Below are 23,298 nucleotides of genomic sequence, written 5' to 3' on the forward strand. Positions count from 1 at the left end.
TTTATCTCTATACATTAATTAATTTTTTTATAATACTTGAAACTTATACATGTACACTAATTAATTTTTAAATTATCATTCTATAATTATTAAAAGTATTATGGACAATTATACAAAAATAAGTTATTCTGCAACTTATGGTATCAAACACTACAACTTCTGAGAAATTTAAACAAACAAGTTTACAACTTATTCTAAATTTTAGAAACTATAATCTAAGAAGTTAGAAACTATAATTTCTTTAATTAAACTGCAACAAACGGGTCATTTCCAGATCCAAATCCGGTTTAGATATTTTTTTAAGTGAGGGCGCAATCAGTAATTGTGATCCAAGATCCGGGGTAGTCTGGTAAAATGCGGAAACCGACAGTGACGTCAGGCGCCGATAAGGCAGCTGCGGGCGGACTTCATGGCTCGCCGTTCTCACGTTCAGACCCAAGACTTTGGTGCACGAGGGAGGCTTAACAGTCAATGGGCCACCTGTTTGGCAACAGGGCAGAACAATCCTGAACAGGATTAAAATCCAGTTCCCGGTCAATCCAATCCGGTCCGAGATTTGCTGGCTCGGGTAACGCGGTATTATTATTTACCACTATGCAATGAACGGAGGCCAAATCTATACCTCTGTTTTCGCTTCAATCGCTCCGAATTTCTGTGAAATCGTTTCGTTCGCTGCTTCTGATCTTCTGAAGTCTTTTTGTTTTCGTGATCAGTGAGGGTTTGGTTTGGAGGGAGAGGAAATTGTTTGAAGTGGAATTGTTGCTCGGAGAAGAATGGGAGGGGCGTGTTCCGGCGGGACGGTCAAGCCAAAGGCGGATTCGCGGGAGCAAATTACAGAGTATTCTGGAAAGCTCAAGTCGAAGCGGAGCTTCGGGAAGGGGAACGAGGACGAGAATCGTTATTCCTTTCCCGATGTGGAGGTTTTCGAGAAGACTCCGCAGAGGTACGATTCCGGCGACCTTCGGTTGTCCATTTCCTGTGAACTGAAGCCTTCTACTCCTGCGAGGACTGGCCAAAACAAGGTATCTTTCGCTTTACTGTGTCGGTCAAGAGTTCTAACTTAAAATTTTTGACTTGGAAACGCACCGTGCGTAGGCAATTCAGAATTGGATTGACGGGAAAAAAATGCGTATATAATCTGCCTATATTTAGTTCGAAATGAGCTTTCCTGTTTCTTTTCCGCTGCTGCCCTTTCAGATCACTAGAGATGAACGGTGGCTTCTGTAGCTGCCGCCTAAAGTTTTAAGATAATTACTCGATTAGCCAGTTAACAACATGAGGAGGTGAAATTTTCTCTAATTCTGGAAGTTAATCGATCAAGATATTTCCGATAGCAAAATGACAAGGAGGGAAAATGGCGATTAATATGTGAGAATGTTAAAAGAAGCGGCAGAAGGCTGTCTAATTGTTTTTGGACTTTTTACTGTGGTGGATTCAATCTCACGGGAATGCAAATATATCTGATTTCTAGATCATGAATATACTGAATAGGATGGAGGTTTTGAGGATGACTGAAATGAACATCACTGATGTCCTCCTCCTTCCACCCTGTTTGGATGTAATGTAGTGGACTTATATCCTTCACAAGGCTGCCTTATGTCTTCAAGATGGTTCTTACCTGATAATACCGTCTTACTGCAATTTTCCTGCCTCATTCAATTCAGCCCAAGTGAGCTTTGTGACTAGCTATTGGTGCTAAAAGCTGTTACTATCTTAATCATAAGTATTTGAGGCTTGGATGAAATTTTTGGAGAACTGATGCATGACTCTTCCTCCTTGACGAATAATTTGGATGAGATGAGGACTCCTTCCATGTCAATGGGGATAGTATGAAGTTGTTTGACACTGTTACCATTACTTTTGATTCTGTGGCTTTACTGTTAGTAGTACAAGAATCTGCATTGACTACTGTTTGATACAAAATTTACCCAGACTTAACTTGTGGATATAAGGCAAGCCAGATGTGATGATTGAGCAGTATGATAGGATCTTTGAATATCGTAAGAAAATGATTAAGAATAATATGTGTTCCAATGCTTCATCCACAGTTAATCAAGTTACCAGCACCTCAAAGGCAGATTTTCCTCCTGTTGTTTTTTAGCTAAAATATATCTATACTTTGGACAGTTATCATGCTCCTTGGGCCTTAACAATGGGCATGGACGTGCTTTAATAGTCTTTGAAGGAGTAAATTTTATCTGAACTATTTTGTTTGATCCTATTCCTCCTTTCTATTTCAATGGAATAGTACACATTACAGGAACCATTTCCTTGTAGCACCTGATATTCAACTTCACTAGTTTCCCATATCTGTTACTCAGACTGACGTAACCTTTGAAAATATTTCCATTTTTATAACAAAGTGGAGTTTATTGCTGTGTTGCACTGCAGTTTATGTTGTGTAATCTTCTTTTATAGGTGCCCCAGATGAGCTCACTTTTAGGAAAAGCTGGAAATGTTGGTCGAGAAGTTCTGGACACACTTGGAAGCAGCATGTCAAACTTGAATTCCAATAGTGGGTTTATATCTGGCATGGCTTCAAGAGGGAATAAAGTATCCATATTGGCATTTGAAATTGCTAATACAATTGCCAAAGGTGCAAATTTGATGCAGTCTCTTTCTCAAGAAAATATTCAATTCCTAAAAAAGGATATTTTACATTCTGAGGGAGTGCAGCAGTTAGTTTCTACAGACATGAAAGAGTTACTAAGTATTGCCGCTGCTGACAAAAGGTTTCCTACTTATTACGAATGAATGAGCTTGTTCTTCCTTTTTCTTGTACTATTCCTTTTTTCTGTTTTTTTTAATGCATTGCCTTTGCTGTCCTGTCTGTCTCACCGATTTGGGTTGGCTAGACCATTTCTCATTGTTCTGTATTGATAAGTTTACTGAATTTTGTAGGGAAGAGTTTGATGTTTTCTCCCGTGAAGTAATTAGGTTTGGAGATCTATGTAAAGATCCACAATGGCACAATTTGGGCAGATTTTTTTCAAAGTAAGCTAGATCTTCAATCTATACAATTGAACTGTTGTTTTCTAGTGCTGGTAGCCATTTCTTTAAATTTTGTACTTACCAGATTGGACACGGACCATTCAATCCATAACCAAGAAAGAGTAGAAGCAGAAATGACAATGCAAGAGCTGACTAACTTGGCTCAGCATACTTCTGTAAGTTCAATTGTATTTACATGGGATCTCATGCATTTACAGATGTGCTTTGATTCTTTGATTAGAGGGATTCTGCAAAGTATCATGTTCAATTGGGTTGATACAGTGCATGGTATTTGAGGATGGTTATTCCACCATTAATCTGACCTTCTTCCTTGATGATTTAGACATGTTTCCATTTTATTTTTAGTGTGTAGTAGTTCATTTGCCTATATTGCTTTTATAATTTGTTACTTAGTTTACTGGTCAATTAATTTTGGAACTAGACTTGTCAAAGAATTAATTTTGGAACTAGTGCTCTTTTTCATGCCAGGGTTCTCACCTTATCCCTTTGGCTTATCTAAGACCAGGTTTGTGGGCCTGTATAGAAGTGCATACTTAGATTATTGGTGGTTCCAAAAATAGTTGTCAATACCATACCGGACAAGGTAATCATTTGAACACAATCGGTTCCTAAACTAGGAACCTAGGATTTGGATCGAGCAATGAGATGAAAATTCTCGATACTTTCATTCATTGATAGGAACTCTACTTATACAAGTTTCTATGCTATCTAATCCTACTATTTAGGAGATAATGTACAACAGATTTTTGAGAATAAATTAATCAAGATAATTGCTATTTTTACTCCTCTACTCCTATTATTTATCCTGATTTTTAGGAGTTTATCTTCACTGCACTTGATCCTTATCTTCACTAGATTATCCTTCTCTTGCTGCATATCAGCTACGATTTCTTCTTTTCTGATAACTCCTTAGCAGCTAGGACTCTCCAATTTACAAAATTGAGAATTTTAATTAAGCAAAACTATATACAGCAAGTAAGTTGCAGATTAAATGACCAAACATGCCAAATCATAGTGGACAAACCCTAAGCAACCCTGGACTGCAGCTTCTAGGAGAACCGAGTTGGAAGAAATAGGCAAACTCATTAAATTGTATTCATGTGAGACTGCTTATTTATACAGATTTACTCTATGTTGCTAACCCTATTGTACAAGAGATAGAATCCTAACTAAACTTAAATATGTTACAGATATACAACTACTTAAAAGATAGGCTAACTAGAGTACATTATCTTTATTATTTGTTGCATATTATCTCTTGTAATATCAGCTCCTATAATTTCTCCTATTATCTAGGAGCTCTTCATTAATCTCTTGGGACTTCAATCTTCCTTATCCTTATCTTCAACTAGCTCCATGTGGCTGTGTCTCTTCCATAAGCTATCTTTATCATAAGATTGTAAAGATAGCTTCTCAAGCTGGTGAATAGATATCTCTCATTCCCAGCTTGCTAATTAGTATCTCAAATCCTAGTTTTGATATTGCTTTTGTAAGGATATCTGCTTCTTGAGTTTCTGAAGAAATGTAGGTTAATTTAATTCCTCTCTCTTCAATTTCCCTCTATATGAAGCTCCTATCGATCCAAACATGTTTCATCATGTCATGTTGTATAGGATTATTAATGATACTTATGGTTGATTTGCTATCACTTTAAAGGTATGTTGGCAATTTTAGGGGCATTCTCATGTCTTCCATCAGTCTCACTAGCCAAATAAGCTCACAAATACCCTAGACTCTGCCTCTATACTACTTCGTGCCACCATTGTCTATTTCTTACTCCTCCATGTTACCAGGTTTTTCCATAGTTTGGTGCAAAAACCTGAGGTTGATCAACTATCAATCACAAGCCTTGCCCAATCTGCATCAACAAAGCATTCAACCCCTCGTTCATTACCCTTCTTGAACAATAACTCTTTTCTTGAACAATAACTCTTTTCCTGGTGTCTCATTGGTATCTCAAAATATGATATGTTGCCTCTAAATGTTTTTTGAGTTGGTGAGTGCATAAATTGGCTCACGATGCTCACTGCATAGGCAATATCAGGACGAGTGAGAGAGAGATAAATCAATCTTCTAACTAGCTTTTGATACCTTTTTTTGTCAACTGTAGGATCATCATCTTTTACAAGATATTTTCAATTTCTTTCTAGAGGTGTGTACCTTGGTTTGCAACCTAGCATACCTGTATCCTTAAGGAGATCCAAGGTGTACCTTCTTTGTGAAATCAAGATACCTTCCTTGCTTCTGGCCACTTCCTTTCTCAAGAAATACTTTATAGTTCCAAGATCTTTAACTTCAAATTCCTCCTTTAGCCTCTGTTTGAGTGCTGCAATTGAGTGTTGTCACATGTGATGATGTGATGCAGTCACCAATCAAGACCCAGCCTAAGGCCGACCCGACCACGCCGAAACAATATTTTAATACTTCTTAAGTTTTAGAATTTTACTTGATTTAGGATTCTACTTCATGTTTGATTAGAATTTTATTTTTATTATGATTTTAGTTGAATTTTACTTATGATTTATTTCTATTAGGATTCTAGTTGACTTTTACTTAGGTTTTATTTTTATTAGAATTTTAGTTAGATAATTTTATTCTAGTTGGATTTTAGTTACAAATATTAGATAGATTTGGATTAGGCAAACACTATAAATATGCCTAAAATTTAGAGTTTGTAATCAAGTTTTCTCAATACAAATTTCAACAACCTATTTGGGTTTTCTTAGCAAAACAGTCTTGTTTTTGCGTCTTTTTGAAAGCCAAATTTTGGCCATTGAAGTTTGTTATTTCAAGGGTTTATTTTGGTGTATTTTTTTCATGCACGCGCTACATGTTGCGTCAGGTGGTATTAGAGCAATTCATCAACCAATCAGATGGTTAATCTTGAAGGTAATGGTAGCAACCAGCCTCGTGACGGTGATCAGGGGTTGCCCACGGTTTGGAGAGCAATCGAAGAATAACGGGAAATAACTTGTACAATGCAGTAGCAATTGGAGCGAATTCACAACCAATTGGGCGTTTTACAACGAGTTAAGGATAATCAGAATCGGACTAATGGCGTGAATCAAGCCGGCTACGTTAAACCAGGAAGACCAGCCATTAATCTTGTCCTCGTTAATCCTAGAAGACCAATTATGGATGATAGCGACGATGAGGATGATCTTAGTCGTATGATAGCCAACCCTAGTGGTAAAGGGGTTAGGAGGAATGCGCAGCAACACAACCACTAGAGAAACGATGAGTATAAACTAAAAAATGGCTTTTCGGTGAGTTTGGAGCTTGATCTCGAACATTATGTTCTCTCAACAATCTCAACGTTTGCAAACTCAAGTCTGGTTTATACTGCTAACATGATAGAAACTCCAAGGTTATTGACTCATACTGGGGTATTTTCAGTCCCGAGGGCTCAAACATTGCTTTGCAATCCAAGGATGGTGGTGTTTTTTCTTATCAGCTTGCAACTGTAAAGGAGATGGAGGCCATGATAACAGATCTTTCTACAGTTTATTCAGGCTCTAGCATGGTTGAATCAAAGGCAATAGGAACATATTCACCTTTGCGATTGCAAAAGCAAAATGGTCACAAGGGTCTCTTTGTGGATAGGGGTGTTGAATCTCCTAGGCTAGTTAACTCGGGTAGTGCAACTGCTTTTGGTATTAATCTGAAATTAGATTCCGAAACTAAGATTGTTGTAGTAGCTGCTGCTATAATTGATCAAGTACTTAGACCAAATGAGGATTCAAGCATCAATATTTTAAGTGATAGGGAGACTACTGGAAGTCATGGAATAAGCCTCTATTCGAAACAATTGCAAAAGAATGCTTATCCAGGCAAGAAAAATCTACAGATGAATTTGGAAGCTGTTGAAGAGCCAAAATAAAAAAAGCTAATGAGAGGAGGAGGACATGTGATAAAATCTATTAGATTAGAGAAGCGCTCAAGATGGAATGTTCAACGTTCTCAATCTAATACTAATAATACAGTGGAGGTAGAAGGCAACAAACATGGTGGTTGGACCCATGCCAATGAAAATAGGGCTAAAAGGGGGAGGAATGCTTTTGCTCATCTTCCCTTAGCAGAAAAGTTCAAGCGGTTCAGGAAGATGTCAAGCAAAAGTTGCACAAATAAGAAGTACAAGGCGACAACTGACAATCATAGGAAACACAAGATATTTGAGGTTGGAGATGAAGTCATGATATTATTGAAGAAGGAACGAATTCCAGCAGGACAACAGAACAAGCTCAAGCCAAAGAAGTATGGTCCTTACAAGATTACAAAGAAGATCAATGATAATGCTTATGTTGTGGATTTGCCTAATCATATGGGTATTTCCAAAACATTCAATGTTCCTAATCTTTCTTTATATTCGCCAGATGTTGAGTTGTCATACCCGGATCATAATTCGAGGACAAATTCTTCTCAAGTGGAGGTGAATGATATGGTCACCGATCAAGACCCGGCCCAAGGCCGACCCAACAACGCCGGAACAATATTTTAATACTTCTTAAGTTTTAGAATTCTATTTGATTTAGGATTCTACTTCATGTTTGATTAGGGTTTTATTTTTATTAGGATTTTAGTTGAATTTTACTTATGATTTATTTCTATTAAGATTCTAGTTGATTTTTACTTAGGTTTTATTTTTATTAGAATTTTAGTTAGATGATTTTATTCTAGTTGGATTTTAGTTACAAATATTAGATGGATTTAGATTAGACAAACACTATAAATATGCCTAGAATCTAGAGTTTGTAATTAAGTTTTTTCAATACAAATTTCAGCAATCTATTTGGGTTTTCTTAGCAAAACAGTCTTGTTTTTGCCTCTTCTTGAAAGTCAAGCTTCGGCCATTAAAGTTTGTTATTTCAAGGGTTTATTTGGGTGTGTTTTTTTTACACACGCGCTACACACTGCGTCATGATAATATATCATCTACATACACAATGAGAATGCACCTCTTTCCATTTGAACACTTAGTAAAGATAGTATGATCTGCTTCTCCCTGTGTATACCCAAACTTAGTGAGTGTAGTGCTAAATTTCTTGAACCATGCCCATAGAGATTGCTTTAGCCCATAGAAAGATTTCTATAACTTACATACCTTGCCAACTTTCCCTTCTTCAAACCTAGGTGGAACCCTCATGTATACCTCTTCTTCTAATTCCCCATTGAGAAAAGTATTTTTTATATCAAGCTGAAACAATTCCCAATCAAGATTTACAGCAATAGATAGTAATACTCTTATGGAATTTAATTTAGGTCTAGGGCAAATGTTTCTTCAAAGTCTTTCCCATAGGCTTGAGAGTATCCTTAGGCCACTAACCTTGCGTTATATCTGTCTATGCTTCCATCTGATCTGTATTTGATAGTGAATACACATTTGCAGCCTACAATTTTCTTATCTTTGGGATTCTTCAAAATCATTTCTTCTTTAACAACTTTCTTCCACTTTGGGTCTTTCAGGGCCTCGTAAATATTTCGAGGTACCGCCACCTCATCAACAGTCGTGGTGAATGCCTTAATTGGTGAGGATAATTTGGAGTATGACATGTAATTTGAGATGGGGTACTTTACGCATGACCTTACCCCTTTGGATAGCAATGGGAATGTCTAGATCACTGTGACTTGTGGTATTCCCCTCAATTGTTGGACCTTCCTCTAGTTCTAACGATTGGCCGAGTTAAGGATCAGGATTTTTGGGTCTTCTTGAATAAACTTTTATGCCTTTTGCTTCTATGGCTTTTTCGAGGCAGACTTCCCCTCCTGAATTAGTCACCATTGGCTCAGCTTGTTGATGGGTAGGCAGACTGGAAGAGTTTGTGGGTGATGAGCAGCATCAAAGTTAGGATTTTGACACAAAGGAGGGAAGAGATGTGAGATTGTGGGATCCCAATGAGTTTCCTCTCTTTGTACCAAGTCACTAGAATAGTAGAACTCATTCTCAACAAATGTCATATCACAAGAAACAAAGAATTTTTGTGATAGGGGACAATAACATTTGTAGCCTTTTTGGGTAGGGGAATAGCCAACGAATATGTATTTAAGGGCTTTTGGGTCAAGTTTGTGATGGTGAGAGGTGTTTTGATAGACACATATAGTGCAACCAAAGATTTTGGATGGAAGAAAGTTTATGATGCAAACATGAGGGTAGAAGGATACTAGATGATTCAAGGGGGTTTGGTAGTTTAGGACCTTGGATGGCAGCCTATTGATTAAATAAGAGGTTGTGAGGACCGCCTCTCCCCAATACCCATTTGGAGTAGAACTAGTAAGCATTAGAGATCTAGCCACTTCAAGTAGATGTCGATTTTTCCTCTCAACTATCCCATTTTGTTGAGGAGTATAGGAGCAAGTGCTTTGATGAAAAATCCCATAAGTGGTAAGGTAATGGGTTAAGGGGTGAGAAAAATATTCCCAGCCATTATCAATCATAAGAATACAAATGGAAGATTGAAACATGTTTTGAATCAATTTATGGAAACTTTGAAAAATGGTTTTGACTTCAGATTTTTCTTTCATAAGATACACCCAACACACCCTTGTATGGTCGTCGATGAAAGTGACAAACCATCGAGCACTAGTCAAGTTTGAAATTCTTGTTAGGTCCCAAATATTACTATGAATTAGGTAAACTGGTTTAAAAGGAGTATATGGATGAGATTGATAAATGTTGTGTGTTTGCTTGGCAAGGATGCATTTATCACATTGAAGAACTAAACTCTCTTTATTGAAAAGTAAATCTGGGTACAAACGTTTCAGATATGAAAAATTGGGGTGGCAACGCCTTCTATGCCACAACAAGATATCAAAATTAGAAGTAACCGAAAGAGAGAGACTATGAGTGAACTGATCAAGGGAAGTCTTATTTTCTGAAAGCCAATAGAGCCCATCCTTTTCGTCAGCACTGCCAATCATCTTCCATGAGAACTGGTCCTAAAAAATACAATGAGAGGGTAGACAAGTTACAATGCAATCCATATCTTGAGTAAGCTTGCTAACAGACAATAGGTTGCACTTTAAATTTGGAACATATAAAACTATATTTAGTTTTAAACCACCAATACTTATATTTCCTTCCCCTATAACAACAGAGGTGTTACCATCAGCCAACAACATTGTTAACTCCTTGTCCCTTGGCTGCCAATGAGATTGAAATTGCTGAAAATTTTCAGTTGATCCTGTCATATGGATTTTCGGTTGATCCTGTCATATGGTTAGAGGCACCCGTATCTATAGTCCAGAGGTTAGGGAGTATATTAGATTACCTCTTTGGACCGTGGATGTTGTAGCAGTAGTAGCTGTGTTGTCAGTTTCTTTCCCAATGTGAGTATTTTGTAACAATCTTTGTAGGAACAACACCTGTTCAGTAGATAGGTTCAACTGCATACCTTTCTCTAGTGGAGGTGTTGCTGCAACTGAAGTTGTGTAGGCTAGCCTCTCTTTTTCTCTCTTACTCCTTGGCTTCCAATTTGTTGGTTTCCCATGTAGCTTTCAGTAGGTATCTTTGGTGTGAAAGGGCTTGTTGCAATGCTCACACCATGGTTTATCCCTTGAAAATTCTTCCCTTTTTGTTGCTGCGAGGGCTGAGCTTGTATGAGAATCGGTGGCTGTGAGCATTACCCTTTTTCTGCTTTCTTCTCTTCTTACTTCCGCAAAGACCTCTTGGAGTGAAGGAAGGGGTTTGGTGCCAAGAAGCCAACCACGAACTTCATCAAGGTCTAAATTGAAGCCTTGAAGAAAGTCGAAAACCTTTTCTTTTTCCAACATTTTGTTGTATTTCAAGCTGTCTGCTTTGCACTCCCAGTTTGGATCATAAAATAGATCCATCTCCTGCCATAGTTCAAGCAATGTATTATAGTATTCGGTCACACTAGAATTACCTTGTTTAGTGTTTCGAATAGCCGATCTAATCTCAAAACACTGAGTTGTATTTTCAAGATTCGAATATATTTCTTGGATTACATCCCACACTTCCTTAGCAGTCTTGTAGAAGAGGTAAGTTCGGCTGATCTTTTGCTCCATTGAATTGATTAGCCACACCATGATGATGGAGTCCTCAGCCTCCCATCTTTGATAATCGACAACATTCTTTGGATGGTGCAATAACTTTCCCTGACAGATATCCATACTTACCTTTGCCTTTGATTACCAAAGCAACCGATTGGAACCACTCCTGGAAGTTCCTGCCATTTAGTCGGTGTTGTGTAATTTGCGAGGTGTGGCTCTCGGTGGATAAGGAAACGCCTGGAAGAATTGCTGTTCGTGGGTTGGAAGACTCGGCAGTTGTGTGGACTGCACGTTCCTTGCTTGAGTCATTCATGATTTCGGAAGTTTCAGGCTTGGATCAATCAAGCTCTCTGATACCATAAACAAACCCTAAGCAACCCTAGATTGTAGTTTCTAGGAGAACCGAGTTGGGAGAAATAGCCAAACTCGTTAAATTGTATTCATGCGAGACTGCCTATTTATACATATTTACTCTATGTTGCAAACCCTATTGTACAAGAGATAGAATCTTAACTAAACTTAAATATGTTACAGATATAGAACTACTTAAAGATAGGCTAACTATAGTACATTATCTTTATTATTTGTTGCATATTGTCAGATCTAACTGATCTGGCAAGAGTTTTCCCAGGAATTCTGCAAGGAATTCTGGAGTTAGGATAGAAGTTTGACCGTAGGGAGAGAGAGAAGTATAGAACGAGAGAAAGAGAGGGAAAATTGAGAGGGGAAATCAATATTCAATTCATTCATAAAATCTTTGGTGGGATCAGTTTCTATTTGTACTGATTCCCACGACAAGTTGAAGTCTCTCGCCCAGCGCAACTTGCCTCCTCCGCGCCACTTGCCAGCATGTGTGGCATGAAAGTTAGTTATTTTGTTACAATATAGGCGGTCCATGACAATACCCGCCCCTTGAGGAATTTCTTGTCCTTAAGAAATACAAAGTAAACTTGCTACCCTAGGAAATTGCTGGAGTAAGTCCGGAAGGTACTTCCACGTGTTGTCAGCCATGGGTAGGTGGTGCCACTTGACTAGTACTTGAATTAATGGCGCCCCTTGTCGGTAGATGACCCACCTGTCGAGGATAGCTTCTGGCTCAGCTCTAGGTTCTTGGTTCCCGTTGGTAGCTCAAGGCTCACTGGTTGGCCCCCCATGTATTTCTTGAGTAAGGATACGTGAAAGACTGTGTGGATATGGGAACTGTCTAGGAGTTGCAGTTTATAGGCTACTTTGCCCACCTTTGCTAAAATGGGAAAAGGGTCGTAGTACCTTGGGCTGAACTTGGTTATGGGCTCGTCGGTGATGGCCTTTATCTGAGGGCTTCTGAGCTTCAAATACACCTTGTCATTCATTGAAAATTCCCTTTTGCTTTTGCCTTTGTCTGCTTGCTGCTTCATTCTATTTTGTGCCATAGCCAGGTCGCGTCTTAGTTGTTGCAGTAATTCTTGTCTCTGCTAAAGGTGGTCATCCACTGCTGCAACATTAGTTAGCTCAGGTGGGGTCAGAAGTAGGGGAGGTTTGTACCCAAAGAGGGCTTCAAATGGTGACATCTTGATGGAACTGTGGTGACTTGAGTTGTACCACCACTGGGCTAGAGCTAACCATTTATACTACCGCTTAGGTTGTTGAAAACACAAACATCGTAGGTAATTTTCCAGGCACTAATTGACCCTCTCGGTCTGCCCATTCGTTTGCGGATGACATGTTCAACTGGATTCCCATTGATTTCATCATCGTTTGCCAAAAGAGGCTGGTAAAAACTTTGTCCCGATCAGATATTATGGTGCGAGGAACCCCATGTAACTTGATGACCTGTTCAAGGAACACTCGTGCAACCTTCCTGAGTGGTGTAAGGATGCGATATACTGATAAAGTGTGCGAATTTTGTAAGTCGATCAACCACCACCAATATACAATCCTTACCCTCTGATCTGGGAAGACCTTCAATAAAATCCATAGAAACACTCACCCAAGCTTGCTCCGGAATGCTTAAAGGTTGTAGTAACCCTGGTGTGGCCACGGTTTCATACTTGCACCGTTTGCAAGTGTCACAAGTCATTACAAACTGAGTTATTGTGTCTTTCAATTTAGGCCAAAAGAATAGTTGTTTTACCTTGTGGTAAGTATTTTGAATTCCTGAATGTCCTCCCAAAGGAGACCCATGTAAGGCCTGAAGGATCTTGTCTTTCACTTGGTGACAGTCTCCCACTACTATCCTCCCCTTATATCGGAGCACTCCATTTTGTAGCTTGTATCCTGTTCTGTTGTTAGGATCCAAGATCAATTGCTCGAGGATCCTTTTGATGTGGTCGTCTGCATCATAGCTGTTGGCCAAACTGCTACATCTCCATGTTCTTCATCCTAGTACCCTCTGCCATCTTTCCAAATTCACCTTAATCGGAACTGGCCCGGATGGGCTCTGATACCAAATTGTCAGATCTAACTGATCTGGCAAGAGTTTTCCCAAGAATTCTACAAGGAATTCTGGAGTTAAGATAGAAGTTCGACCGTAGGTGAGAGAGAAGTATAGAACGAGAGAAAGAGAGGGAAAATTGAGAGGGGAAATCAATATTCAATTCATTCATAAAATCTTTGGTGGGATCAGTTTCTATTTGTACTGATTCCCACGACAAGTTGAAGTCTCCCACCTAGCGCCACTTGCCTCCTCCACGCCACTTGCTAGCATGTGTGGCATGAAAGTTAGTTATTCTATTACAATTATTCTGTTACAATATAGGCGGTCCATGACACATATTATATCTTATAATATCAGCTCTTATAATTTCTCCTATTAGCTAGGAGCTCTTCCTTAATCTCTTGGGACTTCAATCTTCGGTATCCTTATCTTCAGCTAGCTCCATGTGGCCGTGTCTCTTCCATAAGCTATCTTTATCATAAGATAGCTTGTTATCTTATCATCTTGGATTTCCAACACATAGAAAATGATATTTTAATAAAATAACATCCCATTTGCTTATTTAAGACCATATTTGCGGGCCTGTACAAAAGTGCTTACTTAGATTATTGGCAGTTCCAAAAGTAGTGCATACAGTATTGTTGTCAATACTGTATTGAACAACGTACTGGAATTGTAATTGGTATCGTGCAGTATCAGTGCGGGACTGTACTGGATACCATTTTGGATATGCTATTATAATAAATTAATATATATCTATCAGTATAATATATTCTGTTAGTATAATCAGTAAGTGAATGATAAGTAAACATCATTCACAATATTAAAAATTTTAATTAAGCAAAAATATACAGAAAATAAGTAACGGATTAAATAATCTAAAAATGTCAAATCATATAAAAGTAATATTGGATAAAATAATTTATCATTCTTTATACTAGTATTTAAAAATTTAACAAAATAATTAAATGATATAACATATGTATAATATACTGTATATTATAATATATTTAAATTATATTATATATTACAATGTAGTAATATATATTTATATGATGTGATGCATAAATATATATTAGTATATTATAATATATAATATAACTTTTATGTATATGTAATACAGAGCAGTCTTGCTCTTTGTGACGTGACACAACAGAGAGAATAGTCGCCCCCAGCACCTAGTGTATTGGAAATGCAGAAAAATTGAAAGGGAGGCAAAGTATGGTATCGGGGGAATGCTAGTACCCCTCCTTACTAGTCGGTACTGTTCGGTATCGACTGGAACAAAATAGCTATGTTTCTGTACTGCATTTGGGCTTAAAATTATGGTTCTAAAATAAATCCCGGTGGGGTTAATTACACCAATAATCACTCTATTTTGCATTATGTTATTGTTTGGTCACTGAACTTTGAAATGTTATCTGTTAGTCACTAATATTTTAAAACTGTTACTGCTTAGTCACTGAACTTTAAAATGTTACCTACTAGTCATTAATATTTCAAAATCGTTTCTCACTCGTCACTCGTTAGTCACTGAACTTTAAGTTCATGAGTGACGGATGAAAAACAGTTTTGAAATATTAGTGATTAGCAGGTAATATTTTAAAGTTCAGTAACCAAATAATAACAGATTTGAAATATCATTGATTAATAGATAATATTTTAAAGTTCAGCGACTAAATAATAACAGAATGCAAAGTTGAGTGATTATCAGTGTAATTAATCCAATCCTGGTGAGATTTAAAGTAGGTAACAGCATTTCTGGTACATTTTCTTATTTTGTAATGTTATGCAGTACCTTTTCCAGAATTTCTGGAAGATTATGGGCAGAATGTTACCGTGCACGATTTTTTTTTTGTTTCAAAGTACTGATGGAAATCTTTTAACCTGCTTTTGAATTTAATGGTACTTAAAAATCTTACTGATATATGCGTCATGCAGTTATCATCTTGAGTTTGTTGAGAGTAAGTAAACATAGAGGATTCATTTTGAAGACCAAAATCCAATTTGTATTCTTTAAAGCTTCACCTTTTTATTAATAACTAAAGTCAAAGATGCATTTTTCTGTACTGTAATAAAGATTAAAACTGAAAAGCTTTGACTTTTCTGTGCAACTAAAAGTAAAGATATACTTCCGCATGCCAGAAAAAAAAAATAGAAATATAATCGTTATCAAAAGCCTTAAGTTTTTCTGTTAGTTTGATCTGCATTAGGATGCTAACTTCTTCTCAATGTGTAGGAATTGTATCATGAGTTGAATGCTTTAGACAGATTTGAGCAAGATTATAGGCAGAAGCATGAAGAAGTGGAGTCTTCACATCTTCCTCGTAAAGGTTAGAAATGTCAAAATCATTAATCTGTTTCTTCCTAATGTTTGTACATTACTGACTAGCAATTTTGGATATGAAATTTTGCCATGTTATCCTCTTTTCATTCATCGGATATATGGTTGCCTAATGAATCAAAGACAGGAAGACATTGATACATACAGATATATTTATGTGCATATATATATATATATATATTCTATCTTTTTCTGCTTTCTTGAAAGTTTTAATTTGATTCATGTTTCTAACTGGCTTTGAGTGGATAATATGATAGAATTTTCTTTTACTTTCTCTTATTGTTTTCTTTTAATTTTTCATACACTCCCCCTATTGTTTCTATGCTTTTCAATGTTATGAAAGGCTGGTGGTTTTTCTGTGACCCCTTGGAGTGGTTTACAAGAAATAGTTATCTCTTATCCTGTTTGTTTAATATCCAGATCTTGTATTTTGTGTGTGGAAGGTATATGGTTGGTCTTTACTATAATAATTTCTCCTAACTCCCATGGTGTCAGCTTACTGTTAAACAGCCCAATGCATGATGCTTTTACTATCCTGTTTCATAACGTTTGGAATGTATGTGGCCTTATCCCTTATGTGGCATGCCCTTGATTACTAGTAGTTTGGTATTTACATGGAGATATATACTTGTTATGGAATGGGAATTGGATATGGTTGAGTGTTGCTGCTGTTTAGATTTCATAGCAAAATTTTATCATCTCTTCAAGATATTGGGCTATCCTTACTGTTAGTAAAGTGAGAAAAGTAAAGACCGTTAATGGAGTCTTGAACAATTCCCTCATGCTAGAATTAAAAATATTGATCAATATCTTATATTAGCTATCACATTATGCTCCATAAATCTACTACTATATTATAGAGTGGCTTGTGTTAAGTTTTGGGGATATATTCAGGATGCATGCTATTAGTTTCCTGTCTGTTTTTCCCATGAACACTTAGCTTTCCTCTTTTTCTAAAACACTGAAGTTAGCATATGATGAAACATGTTTTTTTAGAACTCTGAAGTTAGCATATGATGAAATATGTGTATTTGTTTAGCAGAAAAAAAAAAAAAACAAGAAATATGTGTATTCTATTTGGTGGGCTCTAATTAACAATGCATACTGTCATCATTACAATATATTTGTGAACAAGTCAAACCTCTGTTCAAATTGTGATGTTGGACATAACTTTCAGATATCTTGTGAATGGTTTTAGGTATCAATGATTATATGTATATGATGCTTAACAAATATGATTTACTAAAAATCTAGATTTCTTTTTAGGAGATGAATAGCTTTATTTTATTTTAGATAATACTGGAATATAGGGTTTTATCATTCACGAACATCTTTCTGTTGTGCTTCTTCACAGAAGTTTTTGTTTAACATTCCCAATAACACCATATTCATTTACGTTTTGTCCATTTTCTTCTGCCATTAATTGAATGAGCTGCAATTCATGTATGGCTATCTTCTGTGGATGTTTTCAGATCTTTGCTGTTTATTGTTGGCATTACTTTCCTGATATCTCGTGCAGTGAGGTAACTCTTGCAATTATATTGCATTTCCTTGTAATTGTAGGAGAAAGTATCATGATACTCCATAGTGAGCTAAAACAGCAAAGAAAACTTGTGAGGAGCTTGCAAAAGAAGTCTCTTTGGGCTAAGAGTTTAGAGGAGGTACATGATTTTGCATCACTTTTATTTTTAAATTCCTGGAAAATGCCATGTTATTGATGACCTTCTGGAAGGACTGCTTTTTGCAACATATATCCAAGGGTCTAGCTGATTTACTATTTTTTCAATTTATGGAACTGGTATTCAATTGCCTTTCTCCATGTAGATGGGTGACTTTGAATATGTTTGATTATATTCGATAGTTGTTCCACCAGGTCTGGTGTGTGGTTGCTTGAGACCAAAACTTCTTTTAACCCATATGTTCTGTTGTAGATTGTGGAGAAGCTTGTTGATGTTGTTACCTTCATACATCAAGAGATCTTGGAGGCTTTTGGTGATAATGGTATGAACAATGTATACCAAGTTAACTATTAATTGTTGCAGTACTTTGACCACTTTTAAAATCATTATAATCGTTGCCATGGTTTTCCTCTGAAGAAATGTTCTTCCCTATTCACCATCCTGTAGCTTCCCTTGGCCAAATAAATGATGATATATGTTCACTGTTCACACACCTAAACAATACTATGGATAACTGATGACATGCACACTATAAGAAACTAAATGATGCATTAACCATAACATTGATTAAGCAAATGCAATGTGCAAGCAATCTGCTCTCTCTCTCTCTCTCTCTCCAGTGCTGATTGTTCATTAGCTCAAGAGAATTACTTATATCATTGAGCCCCCAAGCTTTCAGATATTGATTTGGGGTTCCATTTGGTGACTAAAATGTGTTTAATGTCTTTTCTTCCATTTTCTGCTGTGTCATTTGATGGCAGGTCTGGTACAAGTAGGGAAAAATCCTATTAGCAAACCTGAAAGATTAGGTGTAGCTGGTCTTGCACTGCACTATGCAAACATGATCAATCAGATCGACAACATTGTAAGTTTAATCTATTACCAAGGTTTCATGAATTTACATATACGATGTCTTGTGTTGGAAATTACATTAGCCTCTCCAGCCAAAATTTGTTAGGTGGTGGTGTTAATTTAAATTGTTCAATTATGCTATAGTTCTTAGTATTCTGCAGCATAATTAGGCATAAAAATCATATCTTTAATTCAAACTCTCATCATCACTAACTGCACCTTATCCTAACTAAGTTAGGGTCAGAAGCACAACATTCATAATATCAATTGATTTCTAAAAGTTAGATTAACGATACAAATGCATGGAAAAGAATAATATGGTAAAATTTTACAATGGATGCCCTTTCTATGCAACCGTCTAGTGAGGGAATGAGATAAAGTTCCAACACCATCTCCATTTGAAAAAGTTTCGTCAAATAATGGTAAATAAAGATAATTGATATGGTTGTATTCCGCCATATAGTTGATATTGTGAAACCAACCAACATAGATATAGAATTAATTACAATGTACTTCAGTGTATAAATTAAACTGCTGATTCCCCCCCCCCCCCCCCCCCCCCCCCGCGCCTGCAGCGGGGGGCCGGCCACAGAAAAAGTCCACAGATGGCTCCAATTTTTGCTTTCTCTCTTAACCATTGTTGTTGATGAATTCACCACCTTCTCATTTCATCACAACCACTATTGTCTTCCATCTCCAAACCTCATATAGCTTCCAACCTCCATTCGCCACCACCCCACCCTACATGGCACTCACATTTTCCTCTTTCGGGATTATGAAAGTTTGCGGGGGGTCAGAGTTGCAAAGTGGAAACTTTTACCATTACATTAGTTAGTTTTCCTTAATTCACAAATCTCAATCTAGAGAAATAAGCATCCACAAATAAAAGTTGCTGAAATATAAAGAACTCAAGACTGGTAATTTTTACATGGAAAACTCCAAATGGAAAAATCACTAGACCTATTCTAATTGAAATATTCACTGTGTGAACAATATATTTACAAGACTTATGTCCTATGCCTGTCTCATTGGATTCAAAGGAATTCTTTTCCTTAGTTCTTAGTAAGATTCAAACCCCGTCTAGACTTAATGTATTAATACACTCAATCAATCAACCTAGTAACTGCTTAAGAACCTTGAAAGACTTGTTCCCAATAGTCTCTTATGGTTCAAGGAACTAAAAGCCAAGAGTCTTCACTCCTTGATACAAGAAAGATCAATCAACAATGATGGGGAATGCTGAGAACAAGAATCAAGCTCATATAATGGGAGCACTGGATGTTCAAAATATACATACCAATTATAAAGGATATTCAATCCTGAGCAGCTATTCCTTGATTAGTTGCTTTTTTTCCATATTTGGATAGCATTGCCCAGGAGTGATGCTATTCTAAAGGGCATCCCTAGTACTCTTATTTTGCAAAAAGGTTGTTTCCACAACTCGAATCTGTGACCTTTAGTTACAAGGGAGTAACTTACTGCTACTATCAAGACTCACCCTCAAGGAATTATGCTCTATTAACTTTAATTTGGCAAAAATCTTCACACTGATCTGCTTACTTTTTTGTCTAGTCTCTATCTAACTGTCCGGTAAAGGTGTGTTGACTACTGGGCTTGAACATCTACATCATTTTGCTCACTGTGATCATGGTAAAGGTCTGGTGGATATTAGAATTGTTTAATCTTCAGCTTTGCATTGCAAGGCACATCGTCGGCATGCATATGCCATGCTTTGCCTAGGGTTGGTTCTCAAATTCCACAAAAAGGCTGTCCAGATCTTGTATATTCATCTAGGCTCTCCTTGGAATTTACAATATAAAAATTACATCACCACTGCCTCCCTTGGCAAAAACCACCACAATCCTTCACCATCAGACTTGTCCCTCTCCACTTGATAGCCCTTACCCATCACCACTCAATAACAATCTCCATATCTCCAAAAAAACATATGAATATGGGCGGCTTTTAGAACCTGTCACTCAAAGCTGCAGTTCTCTCTAATTATTTATGCACATGGTTTCATCAATTGTCTCTCTCAATATTTAGTTTTAGTGTGTGTCAAAAGTATTTGGAATAACAAATCCATTGGTGGTTTGGTTCATTGTGAGGATTTCTTGACAAATCTAATTGTGGTGGATTCATTTGTTTATGTTAGTGTGGGTGGTTACTGGCTTAAATTCTGCAATTCTTGCACCAGAAATTGAGATGGTTGTGTTGAATGAGATTTTATTAATTGGCGACGCGAGTCTCTTGTATGTTAATGGGTAAGTGCTGGTTGGTGCGATGAAATGTTGATGGTGAGTCTTGTGGTGGTTCAAGTGAGTTTGATGTTCTAGCAAGGAAGTGACAAGAGGTTAAGATTTTGAGCTAATACACAGAAAAATCTGTAGATATTGCTTTGAAATTGGCATATATGTTGTAGTTGGTGGGGGCAAGAAAAGAAAGATAGACATGGAAGAAGGAGTCCTGATCTCCTGATAGCAGTGCTTGCTAGTGACAATGCAACAAAGGCAATTAATCAATATAGATGGATTCAAAATCCCTATAAATTCAATATAGCACCTATGCGTATGAAAGAATTGTTAGAAAACCAGCATAGTAACTAGTGCTAGAGGAAATCAAAATTGAATCTAGTGCCAAATCTCTTGCTAAGAGGTGCGATGACACTTCTTGAAGATTGTTGGTGCCCCTCCACTCTCACTGTGTAAGGGATCCAACAACTCTTATCTCCAAGATTCAATCCCTTTCCCTCACATTTTTGCACTAACTGATGGGACCAAGTACTTCTTAACCTCATGTAAATACCAAATTAATTGGAATAAGTATATCAAGCATAGAAGTAAATTTTATATAGCATGAGATAACCATTTTCTGTTCCTGTCACTAACTATAAATTAAATGAGGCAAGTCGGTGCAATTTCCAAATATGAGGTGTATTATTGACAAATTTCAAAGCATCTTACCATAATTTGTCCTTTTTCATATGGTTAGTATAGTGTATCCAACTGCTAACTGATTTTTATATGAAATTTCACATGATATTAGGCATCTCGGCCTACGTCGCTTCCGCCTACTATGAGAGACCAATTATATCAAGCATTGCCAAACAGTGTCAAGATTGCTCTACGTTCCCGGTGTCAAACATTGAATGCCAGAGAGGAGGTACGCCTTTATGTGGGATGCAATATCTAATGGTTTTGCATGCTTATTTGAATGAGCTTCTTAAATTATTCAAATTTTACTCATCTAATCTTCATTGTTCTACGTCATATAGCTCCAGGCCGAGGGGTAACTGACATTTTCTTGTTCTCCTATTATAAGTATACACGTAATCCATAAGTTCACATCTGTCTGGACCTTTGCGCAGCTCACAATTCCTCAAATTAAAGCTGAAATGGAGAAGACACTCCAATGGCTAGTTGCCGTGGCTACAAATACTACCAAGTACGTTGAGTTGGAGAGTTTACTAGATATTTCTCTCAACTTTCTGCCTCTATTCTTAAATTTGTTAACTTTTCCAGATTGAGCCTTTAGCTGATGAAATTCTGTTTTAACATTTACCATGAATTTACCTCTTTTTGGCACAACTTGAAAACAGGGCTCATCAAGGTTTCGGGTGGGTTGGAGAGTGGGCAAATACTGGGTTAGTCATTAGCTCTTTCTTCATGCTCTCTGTTTAACCTTTCATTTTCACCCACGCTTTGGCAGTTAAAGCTCTTTGCGGTCTTTTCTTGCAGATTAGAGTTTGGCAAGAAGGGAGCCACCAATAATAACGTGATTCGCCTCCAGACCCTTTATCATGCAGATAAACGGAAGACAGACCAATGCATTCTCGAGTTGGCAACGTGGCTCAACCGCCTAATCAGTGTCGTAAGAAACAGAGATAATGGTGTTAGAACTTTCCCCGTTCGATCTCCAACTTGCAAAGGTATGGATCTGCGGCCTGCAATGCAGCGACTCCCGTCTTCCCGGAAGTCCTACAACGTCCAACTGTCTGTTGAAGATAGACATTTGCTGGAGGAAGTGATGAGCAGGAGAAGGTTGGCTCCTGGAATAAGCAAAAGCCAGGAATTCGTTTCGGCCAAGAAGGGAGGCAGCAGAGTTTGGGCCCTGAGCAGGAGCACTGGCAACTCTCCCAGGCGGCACTTTGAGCATCCGAAATCCAGTTTCTTGGATTTAATGGATGGATTAGATACAACATTTTGAGGATCTTCATTTAAATTTCATTCGAGCATTTTTTGCTCCATTTATTTAATTAATTTGGCGGCCCCTCTCTTTGTTGTATATATACCTACCTATCTTTACCGTATAAGATAGATCATAATTTTACTACTATTTTTCTCTTATTTCGTCCCAAAGAACTCTGCCCAAAAAAAAAAAAAAAGAAAAGAAAAGTTGTGCCATTTCCTTCTACTATTGCATATGTTTCTTAAGAGGGAAAAGTTACCCCTTCTTGGCGTTATTCTATCTCAGCCTCTCCATTAGGGACACCTTCGGTGAATGAAGCATAATTAGTTTGATTGCTGTGTTCTACCTTAAATATTTTTATATTAAAGTCCAAATTGCTCATCTATAAAAATGTCTTTAACTATTTTAATCAAATAAAAATAAAATAACATAAAAATAATAAAATACATCCGAATTAAGCTAAAATATAAAAATTCTGGAATGATACTATTTATTACATGTTAATACTAATTAATTAAATAATACTAATTACTATATATCATTGACTAATAATATCATTTAAATATTATTATTATTATAAATATAATTTATTCGAAAGTAAAAAATATTCTAAATATTTAAAACCCTTTTTATCTTTTTCACCAACCAAGGCCAGGCAAACTGGCCGGCTGTGTGGTCCCTTCAAGCAAAAGGATCAGATTGGCTATAAGGAGGGTGCCCAGGTTGTCGTAACCAGGCTTTGGGGCGGACACCCATCTCGCATCTTTAAGATCGCGAGGTCCAACCACTCATCCTATCCC

The 23,298-nt window shown here is 37.1% G+C and overlaps 1 protein-coding gene and 1 non-coding gene across 3 annotated transcripts; one reads left to right on the top strand and one right to left on the bottom strand.

Moving 5' to 3' along the window:
- Positions 1–434: 434 nt before the first annotated feature.
- On the top strand, positions 435–22,645 carry LOC127807905 (protein PSK SIMULATOR 2). 2 transcript variants are annotated; one of them, XM_052346124.1, is made up of 13 exons: positions 435–576; positions 714–1,022; positions 2,419–2,732; positions 2,902–2,994; positions 3,077–3,167; positions 15,675–15,768; positions 17,343–17,440; positions 17,711–17,780; positions 18,220–18,323; positions 21,356–21,472; positions 21,678–21,754; positions 21,909–21,953; positions 22,048–22,645. In XM_052346124.1, the coding sequence occupies exons 2-13, from the start codon at positions 774–776 to the stop codon at positions 22,514–22,516; spliced, it is 1,821 nt and encodes a 606-aa protein (XP_052202084.1). In that variant the 5' UTR covers positions 435–576; positions 714–773; the 3' UTR covers positions 22,517–22,645. The 2 variants fall into 2 exon arrangements, with proteins under 2 accessions (XP_052202084.1, XP_052202083.1); XM_052346123.1 differs by lacking the exon at positions 435–576 and having other exon boundaries at positions 587–1,022.
- Positions 22,646–23,188: 543 nt separating this feature from the next.
- Positions 23,189–23,298, bottom strand: LOC127809002 (small nucleolar RNA Z279/snoR105/snoR108). The gene has a single exon (XR_008025014.1). It is a non-coding gene; the product is annotated as a small nucleolar RNA Z279/snoR105/snoR108 (small nucleolar RNA).

The sequence above is a fragment of the Diospyros lotus genome, chromosome 8, assembly GCF_014633365.1.
Source record: "Diospyros lotus cultivar Yz01 chromosome 8, ASM1463336v1, whole genome shotgun sequence".
In the NCBI taxonomy this organism is placed as follows: domain Eukaryota; kingdom Viridiplantae; phylum Streptophyta; class Magnoliopsida; order Ericales; family Ebenaceae; genus Diospyros; species Diospyros lotus.